The sequence below is a fragment of the Atractosteus spatula genome, chromosome 8 (genome assembly GCF_055471065.1).
Source record: "Atractosteus spatula isolate fAtrSpa1 chromosome 8, fAtrSpa1.hap1, whole genome shotgun sequence".
NCBI classification, from domain to species: domain Eukaryota; kingdom Metazoa; phylum Chordata; class Actinopteri; order Semionotiformes; family Lepisosteidae; genus Atractosteus; species Atractosteus spatula.
In genome coordinates, this window is record NC_142713.1 from 9487455 (window position 1) to 9506103 (window position 18649).

General features: G+C 37.0%; 1 protein-coding gene across 1 annotated transcript in view; it reads right to left on the reverse strand.

The window, feature by feature from the left end:
* LOC148829168 (voltage-dependent calcium channel subunit alpha-2/delta-4-like) overlaps positions 1–18649 on the reverse strand; it is a 205026-nt gene that overhangs the window by 167832 nt on the left and 18545 nt on the right. Inside the window, exons 3-5 of the mRNA XM_088923114.1 lie at positions 4110–4226; positions 1031–1090; positions 595–757 (exon numbers count right to left, since the gene is read on the reverse strand). Of these exons, the coding sequence (XP_088779240.1) occupies positions 595–757; positions 1031–1090; positions 4110–4226 (340 nt within the window). The remainder of the gene's footprint in view (positions 1–594; positions 758–1030; positions 1091–4109; positions 4227–18649) is intronic.

The window sequence follows — 18649 nt, forward strand, 5'->3', positions numbered from 1 at the left end:
CCTGTTTAAAGGCAACATTGTGGGCTATAGCTTTAATTTTTCATCATATGAAAATACAGTAAATTCCATAGCTACTATATTTTAGAAACTAAACTTCAAGACTGAATTTGAGAAATGTATATACTATATATAGATATTATTCTGGAATTTATATTATTTCATAGCCAGGAAATATGGCATAACCATTGATTATTTTTAGATTAGTTTATTATTATCAGATATTAAAGAAAACATGTAGGTTTCAAAGGGAGAGCAACATTAATCTATCAGATTATTTAATGAATGAAAGCCTGGAATTTGCAGTCAGATAAAGAAAGCTGCTGAGACAGACAGACTCATGAAGAATTTTTTCCTTTAACAGCACATTGTCCTGACATAAAGGGAGGGCAAAGTTGAACTGTCTTAGTTCTCGTCAAAATACACGAAAGGGATATCCCCTCTCAGAATTCAGACACATACCTTTTCTCTTATTTGAGAATTTGAGAAATACTCCAAAGCACAGGCATTGAAACTTTTTGTTTTTTGAAAGTACTGTAGATGGGGTGGTGGGTAGCCATAAGAGTACTGTTAATGTATCGTCTTTGCAGCCAGTACCTTTGTTATAGACGTTGGTTGGGACTTGAATGTCACTGAGAGAGGTGTTGACAGGCAGGTTATTGAAATGCTCGTTGTTTTCCAGGACAAACTCACTTCCCAGCTCCAAGTAGTTCCCATCTTCATCTTTTTCATTTATTTTCACTGCATTGTAATAGTCAAACTGCAGAAAGAGTTACATTCACATTGGACAAATTAACAGGAAAAATCATGTCAGTACACAAGCCAAATGGACCTGTTTCCATTTTTTATCCATCCCCGTATTTTCTAATCATTTCTTACAATTCAGAGTTAAATGGGAGTAGGAAGCAAGCAACAGGAACACCAGTCCATCTTAAGGTGCGCATTAGCAATTATCTGTACTTGTTGTTTATACAAATAATGCAAGCAATATTAGTTGTTTCTAAAAAGTCAGACAGACAAGAGAGTTACTCACCACTATCGATGCATTGGATTTGTGGTATAAGTCAGCATCCTCTGCAGCTTCAACCAGCCTCTACATACGAATTAAATAAAAAAGTAAGCCAGGGAATGAGGTAAATGAAAAAAAAAATAAGGAGAAAGCTAGGAACAGAGTAATAATAATAGCTTAAAAGAATAGGCACTCTTTATTTCTTATCTACGTTTTTCACAGGAGACCAGGAACAAAAAAAAAAATTACTAAATAATGTTAAGTTAACCAAAGTTGCACTGTACTCCTCAGACATTGTGGATTTAACTGGAAATCAACACAGCAACATACATCTTAGTGTTAAATAACTGTTTTCCACTCCAAAGGATCCAAAAGTCTTTGCATGATGTAGTGGTCCATTGAGGAAATGTACTCACTTGGGTTATGCTACTGGGGTGATTCAACACAGATCAGGAAGAGAAATGAGAAATTGCTTCACCAAGTGAATGAAGGGGAACTTCTAGGTAGGCTGGATAGTATGAGCCCAGAGTAAAATTTTACCCTGAACACAGGGATAAACATCCTTTCTGAAACTAATAATTCCTTACACTTATATAACACTTTTCTGGACACTCCACTCAAAGTGCTTTACAGGTAATGGGGACTCCCCTCCACCACCACCAATGTGCAGCATCCACCTGGATGATGCGACAGCAGCCATAGTGTGCCAGGACGCTCACCACACACTGTAGAACAGAGTGATGAAGCCTGTTCAGAGATGGGGATTAGTAGGAGGTCATGACTGGTTAATTTAGCCAGGACAACGGGGTAACACCCTTACTCGTTTCGAGATACGCCTGGGATTTTAATGATCACAGACAGTCAGGAACTCGGTTTTACGAAGGACAGCACCTTTTTACAGTATAGAGTCCCTGTCACTATACTGGGGCATAAGAACCCACACAGACTGTAGGGCGAGTGCCCCCTACTGGCCCCATTAATACCTCTTCCAGCAGCTCACAACTGCTTGGCTTCAGTGGGTTGCCAGTTTTGAGTTGCAGGATGATATGGCTGCTGGCCATGGCCATGTAAATGTACTATGGGATCTTTAACAACTACATGACTGGAATAATATCTCATTTGAAGGATACCACCTTTTATACTACAGTATCCATGGTCACTATACTGAGCTATTGGTGTGGAAGTTCTGCTTCCACTTACTGCTCTGCCAGCACCACTTAGAGCTGTAACCTGGTTTTCCCTGGAAGTCCTATCCCACTAATGACGAGATTTAGTGGAATTATTGCTGTCATAAAGGAACAAGAATTCATTAAGTGGATGTATGTATCTGGTATTCTCTGAACTGATTCCAGAGAAGCAACATAGTGATCAAAACTGTATGCAGTATTCAACATGAAACCATACTTGAGTGTTACAAATTTTTCCGACATGTTTGAAGTGTTTGACATGTTATGGAGGTCATGGGCAAAATAACAATGAGATCTCAAACCATGTCCCGGATCTAGGTTGTTTTTTAGACCAAAGCTTGATTAAAGAATCACTTCACAAACGAAAGACTTAAAACTTATTTAGAGAAGCATAAAAGGTCTCCAGCAGTCCTAGGTACTATATATAACATCACAAAAAAATAAAACGGTTTAAAATCTCATTTCATCTGTTGTCGGTACACAGTGTATTACAGTATGTGTAATAAAATATGTGATAGCAATGTAATATAATTAAATAGATTTTCATTAGTTAAACAGTACAATGTGTTGTATAGTTATTGCATGTTGTTTGATTACAGTGTTTTGTAATCTTTTGTGTTGTAGCCATGTAACATTTAGGATAATTTTTTGGATGCAGGTGGGTTCTGGTGAGGAACTTAGGAAGCGTGATGACAAGGCTTGGTGCATAAGGTGAATAAGTGACTGTTATGAAAGTAGGACACAATAACACACAGGGTAAGGGAACTAGAGTGGTGCCAAAGAAAATAAAATAACAAACAAAATGGAGCTGGCTTAGAAAGTGAGGGAAAGCTGACCTAACTACAAAACAAAACCCGAAACACACGGTCTTCGGTGTCTTCAAACACCCTAGCTAACCTTCACTGACTACCCCAAACCATACAAGACAAACGGCACTCACCCGTACTAAACTAGTGTGACTAATACAAAAATCAACTACGTGTGTAAAGTGTACCCAACAACCTAAACTAACACAGGAGTTCACACAAATACACAAGTGAACTACAAATACAAACGAAAGTAGACACAAGTAACTGGGTACAAAAGAACACAGAGGTTGAACATATAACAAGTTTGGGTAAGGTAATGGCTAAACAAGAAGAAACACAAACAAACAAAAGTACAAAAAGACAAACCCAAAACCACAAGACAACAAAGCCAAAACTTTACGAAAACACACACACACACAGCGAAACAAAGCCGAAGCAAAAACCAAGAAGCGAAGTGGGACCAAAATCAAATGAAAGGCCTCTTCCTTCTGAAAACCTCCATGTTATATGCTGAATAAGATGAGTTCTGATTGGTCGAGAGTAAATTGAAGATTGAAGATAACAACGGTGTACTCTATGTGTCCTAGGGACTAATAATAGAGACCTCGTTTGTGAATCATTTTGAGACGGTAGACAGGAATCTGTTCTGTCTCTCGCTGAGAATACCTCAATTGACTCTGCTACTTGAAACCATATCAATTTTCCTTAATGTAACCAACTGATTGGCCAGCATTACTATTTGAACCTGGTCTTTAACACAAAAATTGTTGATGAGACCCCTAAATCCAGGAAGAGATTGTTGGCACTGTTAGGTTGAGAAATGTAAGAATAATGTCTTATGGGTTTTACAAATAGCTGTCTCAGTGATTATGTTCAACTTTCATCATTTGTCCAGATAACTACTTTCTGTGTAACACTCGAACTAATTTAATAATCACTCACATTCAACATTATAAAAGTTCAAGTTCCTGAAAGAAAAACAAAACAGCCGTGTGTCAAGTTCTGTATATGGCATAATCAATTCAGTGACGTTGAAGTGAAGTGCAAACAATGCGAATTCAGTTAATTTTTTTTTCACTTTTTAACACGTTTATTGTTCAGTCTTACTTTTACTGCTTTCATCTTCCTCCCCAGCATTTCTTCCATCTCTTCAGCAAATTTCCTCACCAGATCCAGGCCGTCCACTTCTTCGATCCTGATGACTGGCTCCACTTCCTTATATTTCTGTCAAACAGAGGACCACAGCGAATCTTACTGGACTGGACTGAATCTGTGAATCCGTGAGGCCTCAACGTAATCTGTATTAAATAATAATTTATGCATTTGATTTAGAAAATCCAAACTAAAAGATGTCCTTAAGATAATATAAGAATGAATGGTTCATAAGGACAGAAGACAAAAGAACACAAGATTTTTCAAATTTAACCTAAGGCTTTGAAATAATTAAAATTTTAAAGTATCCAGGGAGTCCCATTCTTTTGTTTCTTTGGGAAGAGCCTAATAGCACGGGAACAGAGCTGCCCTTCACTCAGAGTTGGTGCTTTAGTCTTGGGGGACACAGAAGGTTAGGTCTAAGAAAATTATTATTAGAAAATTAGACAATTTATTTATTGGACAGAATCAGTTTTGGAAATGGAAAAAAAAGTAATTTTCTCCAGTCCTGGAAAATCCAATAGTCAATAAGCTTATTAAAAATACTGCAGTTTGAAAAAATACTCTGCATAGGCTGACCAATGTTATTTATTGGTTTACTTTTGGATAGCTGAGATGATCCAAGGACTCCAGACAAAAGAAAATGTAAAATAATAGGGAAAACAAAACAATATGATTATATATTTGGGACATTAGCTGGATTATTATGTTTTAAGCAGGACAAATCATATGATAACTATTAATTCTTCTCATTTATGTAGTGTTTCAATTTGCAATTGAAAGGATCCAAAAGCAATTTACCTTTGAAGTTCTGCACCCACCCGGGTGATGTGAATAAGTCATGTAGCAGTCCCACTAAATAACGAATGCTGTGAAGGTTTATTAATTCATTAATAAATGACTTTACCAACATAAAATAAGGGAGAACTTCAGGAAGGCCAAATTTTTCAAACCCATAATGGAAGTTATCCAGAACACCCCTAGGATAACACCTCTACAATCTGAATAGGATCTTTAATGACCAAGTTAGAATCTTAGTTTATACACTGTATGTCTGAAGGACAGCATCTCTGCTAGCACAGTGTTCCTGGGAACCATACTGGGGCTTTGGTTTGGAAAGTCAGGCACACGAGACACAGTGCCACCTACTGGTCCACCAGTATCACTGTGAGCAGCAACTTGGTTTTTCTTTGTAAGTCCCTGATCCTAGTACCGACCATGATGAGCCTGGATGAGCTTCTGAGCTTTGACTAGATCAGACTACAGTGTTGTTGATTTATATGTATTGCCTTGCAAAAATATTCACTCTATTCCCATGGTGTCCTGCTTTACTGAATTACAAATAATGTTAACACATTGTTTGAAATGCATAATTAAAACAAGCTTAAAAGCTCAAACTGTATGATTTTATGGCTGAAAAACATTTAATATTTGCACAAACTGCAAAGAAAATCCAAAAATATGTTGATTGCATAAGTGTTCATTTCCAGAGTTGAGAGTTGGTGGATGCTACCTTTGGCAGCAATCAAATTTCAAGTCTTTTGGATAATTTTTTTTATTATTATCATGACTCATTTCAACTCCTTTTATAATGTAACAATGAATATACTTATGCACAAAACTGAAATTAAAGAAAAAGTGAACTTTGCGTTAGCAGAAACGTACTGTAATTAGAACTTTCCTATGATAGCTGCTACTGAAATTAAAAATAATGAATGATTTAATTCAATATAGTCTTGGTCAGAAAACAGTCTCACAAATGTAGTTAAATATGTAAAACAAAGTGTAATACTGTTTTTATAACACTTAGTGTCTGTTTTTTAAAGATAGCACTAATAAATACCAAAAACATTTTACATAAGGCAATAATCTCTCTCTAGAAGAGAGCTGGGTACTGGGAGAACAATCCACAATTTCCCAGATAAACCAGCATAAAATAACCTACTACTCAACATACACCTATTACCATGCGTTACTACCATCTGCAATCAAAGAGCCCGGCACTAATTTTCTTAATTTAGAGTTAGGGTAAAATTGATAATATCCCATATTACATATTAGTACATTTAATTAATTCTAATTTTTATGAGTAGCAGTATACATTCATATACAAAGAAAAGTTAAAATTACTCCAGATTTACAAAGTAACTCAGAATAAACTAGCAAGCTTTAATAACTCCATCCTCAGCAATTTGTATGGACCACATCAAAAGCTTTTCTTGTAAAATAAGAATGCCCTCCCTAGTGTGCTGCACTATTTACAAATCAGCTGGGCCTCTTCCCTCTGACACGTCTTGTTTGTAGCATTCAGCATGCGCAGGATTTGTTGATAACTATAGCTATTAAATAGGGGTTTTAAAGCTTAGGGACATGGTTAATCCTGAGTCCTGCTGTTGCTGTTGCAACTACTAGACCGGAGTGAAGGCTTTACAGCACCTGCAAATGCATATCTTTGCTTCTGCTCCCACTGAGCGCAGGAGTCACCTGGGATTGCTAGCCAGTCAGAAGATTTACCACTGCATTGGCTCTTGGAAGAGTCTTGCTCTCCGTAGGCTTTGACACTGACCTCAGGTGAGCCATGACATGAACATGACATGACAGTGTCGGTATTGCCCTACAGTACTGTACGACTCTACCTCAATTCACCCCTCTCAAACAGGACCTTAACGTGGGCTGCTAGAGGCTTAAATTCTACCTCAGCGCTTCAATCCCTTTACTTTTAGATCCAATTTTCATTGTGGGGGGAAGGCATGGGATTTCCAAGAAAATCTAGGGGCTAGAGAGATTGCCGCATGCTAATTTAATTCAGTATTTTCCAAGTTAGAACCAAGTACTGTTTTGCATGTAGTGCATTAGGGAAAACTGATCAATTAACTGAACCAAAAATAAAGAGATACATTTATTATTTTGATTAATTTCATTATCATCAGTTGTTTCATAACACTAAAATCAATATTTTGGATGAGAGAGACTAATCGATAATATTTTTAACCACGTTTCTTCTGCAGCACAGATGACACCCAATGACACCACAAAATTCTTTGCAGAGCTATTGAATAGAATAACTAAAAACTCAATGTACTCCAACTCTGCTCAACAACCGTGCTTTGAAGCATGTACAGTACTGTACCTCTGCATAGGAGCATCTGATCGGGATTGATCTGGAAGGTTGTAAGGGTGTCCAGCCATGGTTGGACAAAGCTAAACCAGCTACTATCTTAAGAGGACCAACTTAAGAATTTCTCCCAATTATTCAGATCTATGTGCTACTGATTGAAAAAGTCCAAGAAAATTACCGGAACATTTATACTGCACTTGAGGACCAGGATTAGACACCTCTGGTGAGATGCATTTAGTTTCCACATAAAAAAAACTTTTTGCATGCCTATCACAGTGCCTGAGCAAAATTGATTGGAAATTCATCTCATTGTGATTTGAAAGCAATCTACTGTAGCTGAGTGAACCTCTAGGGTATATATATTATGTCATTACTGGCAGAAATACTGTTGAACTTCCTTAAAAGCCTACTGTAGGTCTCAAATTGATGGATGTTTCAGGTGAAAACACTACTAAATTAAAAGTTTCATATTTTGTGCAACTGACTCAAGTGGACCACAACATTAAGAACCTAGGTCATCCCATGTTTCAGATGTGATTTTAATGCTATACCTCTCCTTATGTTTACATACTGTACAGTACAGTATATAACAAATATTTTTTGCTAATTTAAAGTGTCATAACTGCAAGCGTTAAAGCAATGAAAGACGAAAACTTTCCAAGTTTGAGTACTTTTACAAGACAAAGTATGCCACGTGTACTATATATCGCATGGTATAAAAGTATCCTGCAAAATATCCAAATAAAATGACAGATGGTGTGAAAAAATCTGCTCAGGATGCCTTTAAGGAAAGCCAAGAAAAGAAAATATGTTTAATTAAAGTTAGAATAGTAGAGTCATACATGTAGTGAAAACACCAAAGGAGAGAACAAACATTAAGCAGTGCACTCCTGGCTGTTCTTCCCCATTAAGGGCTGTTCCATATGTTTGGAAAAATTAATTGTTCTATTATTATGATTCTATCCTATTTAAATTTTGCTTTATCCAATACAGGGTTGCAGGGGAATCAGAGCCTATCCAGCAAACAACTTGGGTTACATGTACATTCTGGACAGGATGCCAGTCCATTACTGGACACACAGACTCAAAGACATGGAGAGACTCACACTGGGGGCAATTTTTCCAGAAGCCAATTAACCTACCAGCATGTCTTTGAACTAGGAAGAACCTGGAGCTCCTGGTTAAACCCACATGAACATGGGGAGAACGTACAATACAAGCTCCACACAGATACAACAGCAGCCCAGGAACTGAACCCGAGGCCCCAGTGCTGTGAGGCAGCAATGCTAACCAGTGTACCACCATACCTAACTGCAAAATCAAGAATCTATTATTAAATAATGTTATTTTCAACAGGACAAAATGACAGTATTTTAGAACAGTATTTTTTAACAGGTCAAAAGGAATAAAATTCTCAAACACCCTGGACTTTTTTTTGCCATCTCAATGTTCACATGGCTCCAGAGAATGTCTCCGATTGGATCATAACTCACAGGAATGGCAATTCCTTACTAATTAGCAAGGAGTTAGTATTCCTTACTATTCAATGTAAGGCCATCTATGCTGGAAGGAACTACAGATACTGTAGGTCATATAAACCTAATAATCCTCACAAAGCACGTTCAGAATGGCTTCACCAAATAGGCCCGGTTCACAGTATCACAATAGGTATTTAGTTTTCTTTTATACTGAACCACTATAATAAATGTACCAAATTAGGGCAAAAACATCTTTTAGCCATTTTTCTAACAATGTTTGCAAAGGTTTGTGCTAAGACTCCATAGAGGTGTTCCAGACGTTTACCCACTACTGATCTGAGAAATAGAGGAAAAAGGAGTTTCTACTAACAAAAGCTCTAAGTAAATGTCCTTCAAACACACAAAATGAAGACTTCAAAGAGACTACACACATCTAAGCTGGCAAACGAAGAATAGAAAAAGCTGACTGAGGCCTACAGCCCGACAGCAAAGATTGGATTTTTTAATTAAGAAAATAACCCTACCCTCCAGTCAGAGCAATGAGACAGTCAGCAGCTCTGTGTAACAGGATTGAAAATGTGTTTCTGTATTTGCACCAAGGTCCTGAACCCTAGTTCATTGTACAGCATTCTATTATGCATGTTTTATTTGGAGCTTCAACATCCTGCATTTATTTTAGTGCGTTTTGTTTATTCCTGCAGCTTGCGATAACTATTTCCCTCAGCCTGCTTTTCCTTTGGCTGAGAGGAAGTGAGGACAATGTCATGCTTGTAAGGCAATATTTGCTTGAAACTATTAAGGCTCCTTAATTGGCATGCATATGGCACATAATTACAGTACATGAAAGGTACAAGACTCTGAGGACACAAGTATTGAAAATCCTCAAGGGCATAGACAAAATCAACCCACCAGACTTCTGCAGAATAAACAGTGAAACATGAGCTACAGGACAAACCACAGGACATGGTTTGTACAGTAAAACTGAGAAAAGGAAGCACTGCTTTACTCATAGGGGTGAGAGTATAAAAGAAGCTGTCCATCCGTGTTATTGTAGCCGATACCCTTTTTGATATGGCTTCTTTGAAGAAACTACTGGATGAAATCCTTGGATCAATTATCTACTAACTGCTAAACAGACTTGAACGACCTCCATTTCATTTGTTATGATTCTTTTGTTCTTATATATTATTTTGTATTTATATATATATAGAAGTTGTATTAATCTACCAGGAATTTTGATAAAGTTGATATATTTTGTGTGTTGTTTATCCTTGCCAAATAGTGGTCCAGTGGTCCTCGGTGTGCCTATTTCTATTTTGGTATTATAGCTAGGGTCAGTGGTATTTTCCCCATTTAATAAAAATGTATTTTGCAAATATGTTGAACTCTTTTACTATAATTGAGGAATGTATTTCAATTTTATTGTTTTTTATTCTGTCTTTGTCAATTGAAATGCCTTTTTTAAAATTATTGCATATGCTTAGTTACATGCATGCTTCTTTCCATATCAATAAATATGTACCCATTGATAAATTATAGTACCCATTTTGTTCATTTTTCCATTAGTACAGATAATAATATACAGTATACATTAAACACAATAATAGCCAGCAGCCATATCACCCTGCAGCTCTCAACTGGCTACCCTCTGAAGCTAAGCAAGGCTGAGCCTGGTCAGTAACCTGGATGGGAGACCTCCTGGAAAGCTATGGTTGCTACTGGAAGTGGTGTTAGTGGGACCAGTGGGGGGAACCCACCTTGCAGTCTATGTGGGTCCTAATGCCCCAGCATAGTGGTGGGGACACTATACTGTAGTGGGCGCCATCTCTCGGATGAGACGTTAAACCGAGGTCCTGATTCTCAGTGGTCATTAAAGAACCCCAGGCATTTCTTGCCGTATGGTATAAAGGAGATCGTCACATGACATGACATGACATTAGACACAATACGCACATATACATACTGTACAGTATGAATTTATACTGGAACAATGTGGTTTGGAAGAAAAAGCAACCTAGTTAGATCAGTAAAACAAGGACTTCTTAGTGAGAGGTTCGTACATGGTCTTATAAGAATTAAACACACATTTTTAGTCATTCAGATAGTAAAATTTATGAAGGGTGTATAAGGGCTACAAGAAACCTATTATTGATAATCTATGGTGAATCAGAATTTTCCAGCATTGGGTCTGGAAAGCCTCAGTATAGTTAGTCTTATAGGCTACATTTAAACTTCTTTTTTTTTAAGATTGGGAATAACATGGGAGTTATTGATCAATTAAGTATGTACAGTATTTTTTTTCAGTTAACAACACTGTGGTCCTTTAGGGTACAGGCTGTTCTGAGTTTTATTTCAAATGATCTCTTAATCACTTGATTTAGCAAATCACCTGTTTAATTGATTAGAATTAATTTGTTCTAGCATAACAAAGCTAATGTGTCTTTCATCTGTCTTTTATGTTGTGCTGTGGGTCTGCGGTTTAGTGATCAATGAAAAATGCTGAGTTAGATTAGAGAGATGAAAAGTGCAGGCATTAACAGCGATCGTAAATGAACCTGTAAGAAGAGGCTGTACTCAATTGATCCCTCCATACAAAAAGTTCAGGGTTTCCGTTAGGGAAGCAGTTTGGCTATTCTTTACATTAAAAAAAGGGAAAATTACATTTAGTTAACCGGAAGGTTAAACAAGAGAAAGCTAAAAGAGGAAAAAATGCTGGTGCTCCCCCATCATTTATGGTTAGGGTGCAAAGGTTTTTACAACAGTGCTGGTTCAGCCTGAGTCACAGTTTTACGAATACAAATTATTATAAAGGTTACAGCAGGTTTTTTTGCAAACAATGCCTCAAAGGGTGCATACTGTAGGTGCCTCTGCACAATGCTGCTAGGTTAGATAAGGTTAGGACACAACCTAGTATTTAAAGAATTATGATTTAGTGGTTACCTGAAATCTGCTTTTGTGGGGCTTAGAGACACCTCCTGTACAGCATTAGGATAGCAGGGAATACATCTAAAAGTCCTGATCTACATTATACATGATATAGTGGTCAGTAACTTCACTTACAATCTAACAAATATAACACAGTTGAGACAGCATTGAACCACACAAAAGGTTATATGGGATTTGTGCAGTGGCTTTTTTCTATAATAAACACTGTGTAAATAATTCCGTGCTGTTTTGATGTAAAATCACCAAGGAGTGTTGCTTAAAATGGTTATGCAATTTTAAAATTTAAAATTGATAAAATAAAATGTTACTTTGAATCAGATTATAGATTTAAAACAAAAGAAATAGAGACTTTCCCACAAATCATCTTTTAAAGCAAGACATTAAAAGCCAGGCAATATAGTAACATCAGTCGCATTTAAGACAATAGGAAGACTTGTTAATGCAGTACAATGATTTAATATCAGTATCATCTCTGCATTGAATGATGTTGGTGGCTTAGTGAGCTCTAATGCACAGAACAGCTCTGTCCTTGATGTTCCACTTCCCTGTTTTGCAGTTACACACTTACCAGTATAAAACCTTGCAAGTGATATGTTGAAATGAAATCCCAATATATGTATGATACAGGTTGTACATCATGACGATTATATACAGTATGAAGAGATTTTTTTTAAAATACATTTTTGTATATTGTAGTACTAATTTACTGCCCATTATTAGCTATACAATGCACCCAGAAATCTCCAGTTTAACATGCAGCATAATGTTATAAATCCTTGTGCATCTTTTTGGCACTTTTAAATGTACTTATTCAAATGTATGCATTACTGAAATCTACCTTAGAAGTTCTACAGTGAGAGTCAGCACAGCGCCCAGTACAAGTACAAATAAATCTGGTGAGCTAAGAAAAAGTGAACCTTTCAAGGTCTAGGGGTTGTGACCAAAACACTGTTGTCAGAAAGGCTTTTCAGCTATTATAATTAGTTGACAAGTAAATTGCTCAGTTTATGACATTCCCCTTAGGGTGCAATGACATTAGACTTTTCTTAGATGAGAATGAGCAAAGAAACACATTAGATTTTTGACCTATTGGTCATACAGCAAGAACATAAGAAAAGTTACAAACAAGACAAAAGCCATTCTAGTTTGTTTGGTTAGTAGAAGCTAATTAATCAAAGGATCTCATCCAGCTTTTTCTTGAACAAAGGCAGGTTCATTAACTACTGTTCAAATATCAGCTTCGACAGCATTTAGATTGCCAATCCAGTGTATACAAAAGTGACTGGTTCTGAGTTTTAAGTGAACTTTCTGAATTGGAAGAGAATCTCATTTATATCCTTAATCCTTGCAAACATAAATTGTACCCAGACACTGCTTTCTAAGAAGGTAACCATGGACACGGATTCTGCTTTGGTATGAATTTTGTTATCATTATGAAATCCGAAGATTGTCATTTTCTAGGACTTACTGGGGATTTATTGATTCTTGTACATTAAAATACTAAATGCATCATTCTCTATATGCCACTCTGAGGCTGATTGCTACTGTTTGCCATGCCTGATACTTTTTTAGAATGAAAATAAATCCTTTTAACCTGATATGATGGAAAAGCAAAACACAAAACAAAACAATGAGAAGCTCATATTAAAATGAGCTTTAGTAGTGAAATCCTAATGCAGAAAAGTGCATAGAATCCATACTGCAAATGCGGGTTTACATCCTCTTAAATTGCACAAGCATTACTATTACAGTTTTCTGTTTGTGTGCTCCTGGAGGGATACATTTTTACGGTTGTTCTTGCAAGTTTTTCTGGCCAAAGAGGAGTTTCAAAAACCTTCCTCATCCCAATTGCTGAATAATTGTCACGTCCTCTGCAGCCAGAGTGCGCTCCTTCTCTGTCCTGTCTCTCATTTCCGGTTCTCTGCTGTCCTTCCGGTGTTTCTCTCTCTCTGGGGCTATATATTTCCGGGTCTTGCACTCTGCCCTCGCTCAGCATTGACGTTCGGTTGTCCTGAAACCCGCCTAGTACCAGGTCGCCCCACGTCCGCTACCTGAGGGCATAGGTTTCTATACGGCATTCCCTGAGCAGCTGAGCCCGGGCTAACCCCTATCTTGCCGCTACGCATAGGGTCTTTTCGCTCTCCTGCCTCTCCACGGTCCATCCTTTCCTACATCCGTGACAATAATGTTTGGGGTAATTAATATCGTTCAGAGGCCTGTCTAAATATCTTTTCTAATTTCAAAGTGCAAGTGGTCTGGTGATGCCCAAGCCTAACAGAAAAGCTGCCTCTGTGTTCTGTCCAAACACAACTAATTAAGCATGGTGGAGTGAGTAGCCCTTGTCTTCATTTCTCCTGCTTCTTCTTTGTGTTTTTCTGTTTTATTATCGTTTCTATTAGAATTAAAAAAAAAATGAAGAACCATCCTTTACCTCCCCCTGCTTACCACTTATTTTTCTTTATCCATGGAATATTCTTTGCTCCTGTTTACTCTGCTGTTTCAGTCAAGCTAATTGGGATAATCACCATGAGATGGTAAAGCTTGGCTTGTGTTGTGGCTGTGACTGTTCCACAAACAAACCAAATGCCGGCACAAACTGATAACTCTTCCTGAGAGGGAGTCACTCATGAAAATCACAATATTGGTACCGTGTCTGCAAAAAGGCGTTTTTGCAAGAGCGATTTTGTCATTTCTCTTACTTGTTAGAGTAAGAGAGATTTTATTTTGGGCTTATATGGTGATATGCCATGTGTCAGTATATCTTTTTATTCATTCAGAAGTGTGATGCCTTCATTGCCCCCTTTGGGCAGTATTTTAAACCATATAATAAGCAGCTGTCATTTGTTGGGATTGTTATTTTTTTCCCCAATACTGCAGTATCTGCCTTAGAATTTCCTCCATATAATATCACAATGTCAACAAAATTTACAAATTGTTACTGTGATGTTCCTGGTACAGTACATGGAATATTGAGCACGAACCTTTATAATTTGTGAACAGCTCCTTCCAGCTCTTTTCTACTTTGTTTATTCTATACTAAGTTTATTCCTATTTGCAGGCTTGTTTATACAAGTTTGTTCTTTCATTCATCCATTTCTCCTCTCCTGACAAAGGTTGCAATGGACCTATTTTTCACAGCAACAGATTCCACTTCCTCCAGTGGTAGTTGCATGTGTTCCTGGGTGAGAAACATAGTATGGGATCTATGAGTGTTCTAGATATAGTAGGTCAGGGTTTTGGGCCAGTGGACATACCTAACAAGTACCTGAACCACTTTAACTGGTGTTCCTTGATCTGGAAGGCTTGTCTTTACTCTGAGGCCCTCACAGATATCTGAGTCATGCCCTGACACAGGGAGTAGGTCCAACAGCTCAACTGAACCAAATCAATGAACCGGATCATTGATCTTCTTAATAACCCTGCCTATTTAAACACTCAAAGTCACAGGTTTATAAAACCTGTAGCATTTATTTATGTTCTTTTTAGGAAAATGGAGGGGAAGCCATGTTTTCCATTCATTAAGCGTCATAAATCTTTCTGATTTCTGATTTTCTATATTTAAATTAACTGATATGTTGAAGTAGTAAACCTCAATATTGGCAGGCAGGGTGTATCTTTGAAAGCCTCTGATGAAACTTGAAGATGACAATATTCAATAATTCAATAATTTAATGCTCTCTAGCTAAGAATTCCTCTCACAAAAAATGAACTGTCCCAAAATGGGCTTCATTGTTGACCCAGCTCATTAGATCGAGTGAGATGCCGTTGTCTGTAGATTAACATGTCCGCCTAACTCGTCTGTAAATAGGAGGCTCTGAGCCTGAGAGTCCACTAGCCAAGGGCTCAGATAAATTGTAGCATGGGAGGAAAGCATGCCTCGTGTCTAACAGTAGTTGGTCTGACAAGGGTGGCCCCGTGTAACAGCATCACTCTCTGAGGAGATAAGGATCCTGTGCAGACGCAAGAGTAGGTGGGAGGCACGGCCACAAACAATCCGAAACAAGTAGCAAGTTTGTAGTCAGAGGGAGAAAGGAAGGTCAAATCCAAGTCGTGCAGCAATATCGTAGTCGAAAGGAGGAAGGTAGGTAGAAAACCGGTAAGACACAGGTGACAAACAATCCGAGTCGCAAGGCGAAATTCGTAGACTGAAGGCGAAAAGGGTAATCGATAATCCAGGAAGACAAAGGGCATAGAAAACGTTGGGTAGAGCTCATAAGGAGTTTACTCAATATCGAGCAGCAATACGCGGGTTGGAGAGGCTTAAATAGTGCAGCTTGCCGCACGGTAGGGCTGCTGATGTTGAGTTAACACGTGCGGTAGCATTTGTAATTATCGCCCTGCTGCTGGTACTGATTAGTTCTCTTGGGGGCCGGTCTGGGCCGGTTGGTGGTCGTGACAAGCGTGTGTAAGTTGGAGAAGTTTGTGAAAATGTAGTGGGTGTGTCAGGCTATGTGGACACACCTGTTTCATGCTCTAAAGTGCTCTGAAGGGCTCTAAAGTGATGGTCATGCCATTTTAATTTTAATTTAAATTGAATTTAATTGAAGCTAATCTCACCCAACCATTCAATTGAAAAGTTGGCTTATATTGCTAATAAAAACAATTTGAATACTTTTGTTTCTAGGCTGTGACTCACACTTTGCTTCTAGACTGAGTACAATGTGATATTATCTATAGTATATTAATTACAATGCCAACTGGATTTTCATAATCTATTCATTTCCAAATTGCTTATCCATAATCAAAATAAACTGGATTATACTACAAAGTATAAATCATGCATCTTTAATGTTATGTTATATCCCAATCTAAACACCATTATGATGTTTTAATTTCTAATTTAATTTCAACTTAATTATTAAGATGTTCATTTTTATTAAAATGTTATTTTTCTCGAACTTTTTCTGAATTTCAGTTGTTTTGTATCAGATGTAATAACAGCAGATGAAGTGCGCCTCATGAAGCACTGTTACCAGGAATCCTCAACAGCATTAGTAATAAATTCAGACAAGTGCTGTCTATTCGATTGTATAACCGATCCATGTTACATTTGAATACATGCATAATATTTGCTTACTGTTAATCACAATAACCTGAACCTGTGCAAAAGACAGTACATCAATGTCTTCAAAAGTGTCTTCTCCAAAATTGATCAATCCATCTTGTCAAGTGACTAAAGATAAAATTATTTTTTAATTCTCAAACAGAAAAGTCTATCAGATATAATGAATAAGATTGAATTTTCTGATGCGTATGCATACAGTACATATCAAACTTTTAAACAAATCCTGCATATTCTTATCTACAGGAGGTATGGAATGCACAGATCCATCCATTAAGAATGCACAATGAATAATGAGCTTTTATGCAGTGTACATGGCGTATGCAAACATGTTTTTTAAAATATTATGTTACAAGACTGAACTACTTTGCAAAACTTCCAGGTGGCATAATGAATGCTTAACATGACACGTGGCAGTATTTGGCCAGTCACCTAAAAAGGTGGTCAATGCTGAGCCCTTATGGGACAATCATTTTCCAATCATTGAATTTAATTTGTAAACTGTTTTGACTTTTATTAATTTTATGCCGTACATAACAGTTTTACTATTAATATTAAAATATTAAAAAGTTTTCATATTTAAAACAGAAACAAAACAAAATTACTCAGCCAGATACATAAAAAATAGTTTATTAACTAGGAGACACAACATTTCAGCTGTGGAGCCTTCTTCGGGTTATTATTATAATGTGAATGTGATGTGCTTTTTCAGGTTTACATCTGCATTTAAAATAATCTGTATTTTGTCTTAATGCTTAATTTCAGCAACAAGTAATTGGGAAACAATTGTAATTTAGATTTTGATTATGAAAATATATATTTCACACATATTGTACTATAATGTTTGGAAGCAATGTCAAAATGTTTCCAAAATAACCACAAGTGATATTTTCAGCCACCAAAATTTCTTTAGTTACAATCCATGATTCCATATTAATAATTTCTATTAAGTGGTATTAAAACAGTACTACAACTTTTTTTTATGACAATAACGACAGCAAGTGCAGTACTCTTAGAAAAAAGTTAAAACATGATAGCTTTTTATAAAGTATATAAACTGTACAGTATATAGTTAGAAGGAGCCTGTTAAAACATTTCCAAAATAACCACAGTAAGTGACTTTTAAAGATTTGATGCAGAAAATGTTTATGAAGATGATGGAATGCTGTAGTGTAGTTTATTTTTTATGTTTAGCTACCATTACCTAAACCTGATGTGATGATGTGAACTAGGAAGATGTTAAGAGATCGGTAAAAAGGAGATTCTTGTCTGTGTTCTACATGGGGAATGTGTCGGAAATCTACAAAGCATCATCTTCAACCTGGTCTAGCACATCACGGATGAACAGTATTGTATCCAATGGTAGATAATAGTCCCCCTTCTTGATCAAACTGTTGATGTCAAATGTATGATGTCTGCATAAACTAATTCACTAATTCGGGTCTTCACAACTGAAGAAGGCTCCACAGCCGAAACATTGTGTTTCTTTTCTTCTCTTTTCAGCATGGAATAAACCTTTACTTGTTCTTTTGCAGCCTATGGATCCTGACACAGCTACCTACTTGAACAAATACACTATACAATGACAGCATATTTAATATATTAATCTTTGGTGTTAACTTGCCTGGCTGAGGAAATGACAGTCCTGGTTGTAAGGTCAATGGTTAAAAAACCTTCACTTGCAAGCCATGAAACAGGGAGGCTACGGCAAGAGTAAAGATAGCATGCACTGTAGGTAGGGGTACTAGAAAAAGTGCACACATAGGGATAACCCAAGAAAATATTTATACAGAAAAGAGATGAAGTGCAAGATTACAATTTAATCTCCTCCCGAACTTCCATTTAAGATCACTTTATTAGCCATATACAATTTCTTGCATTAGGAACTTGT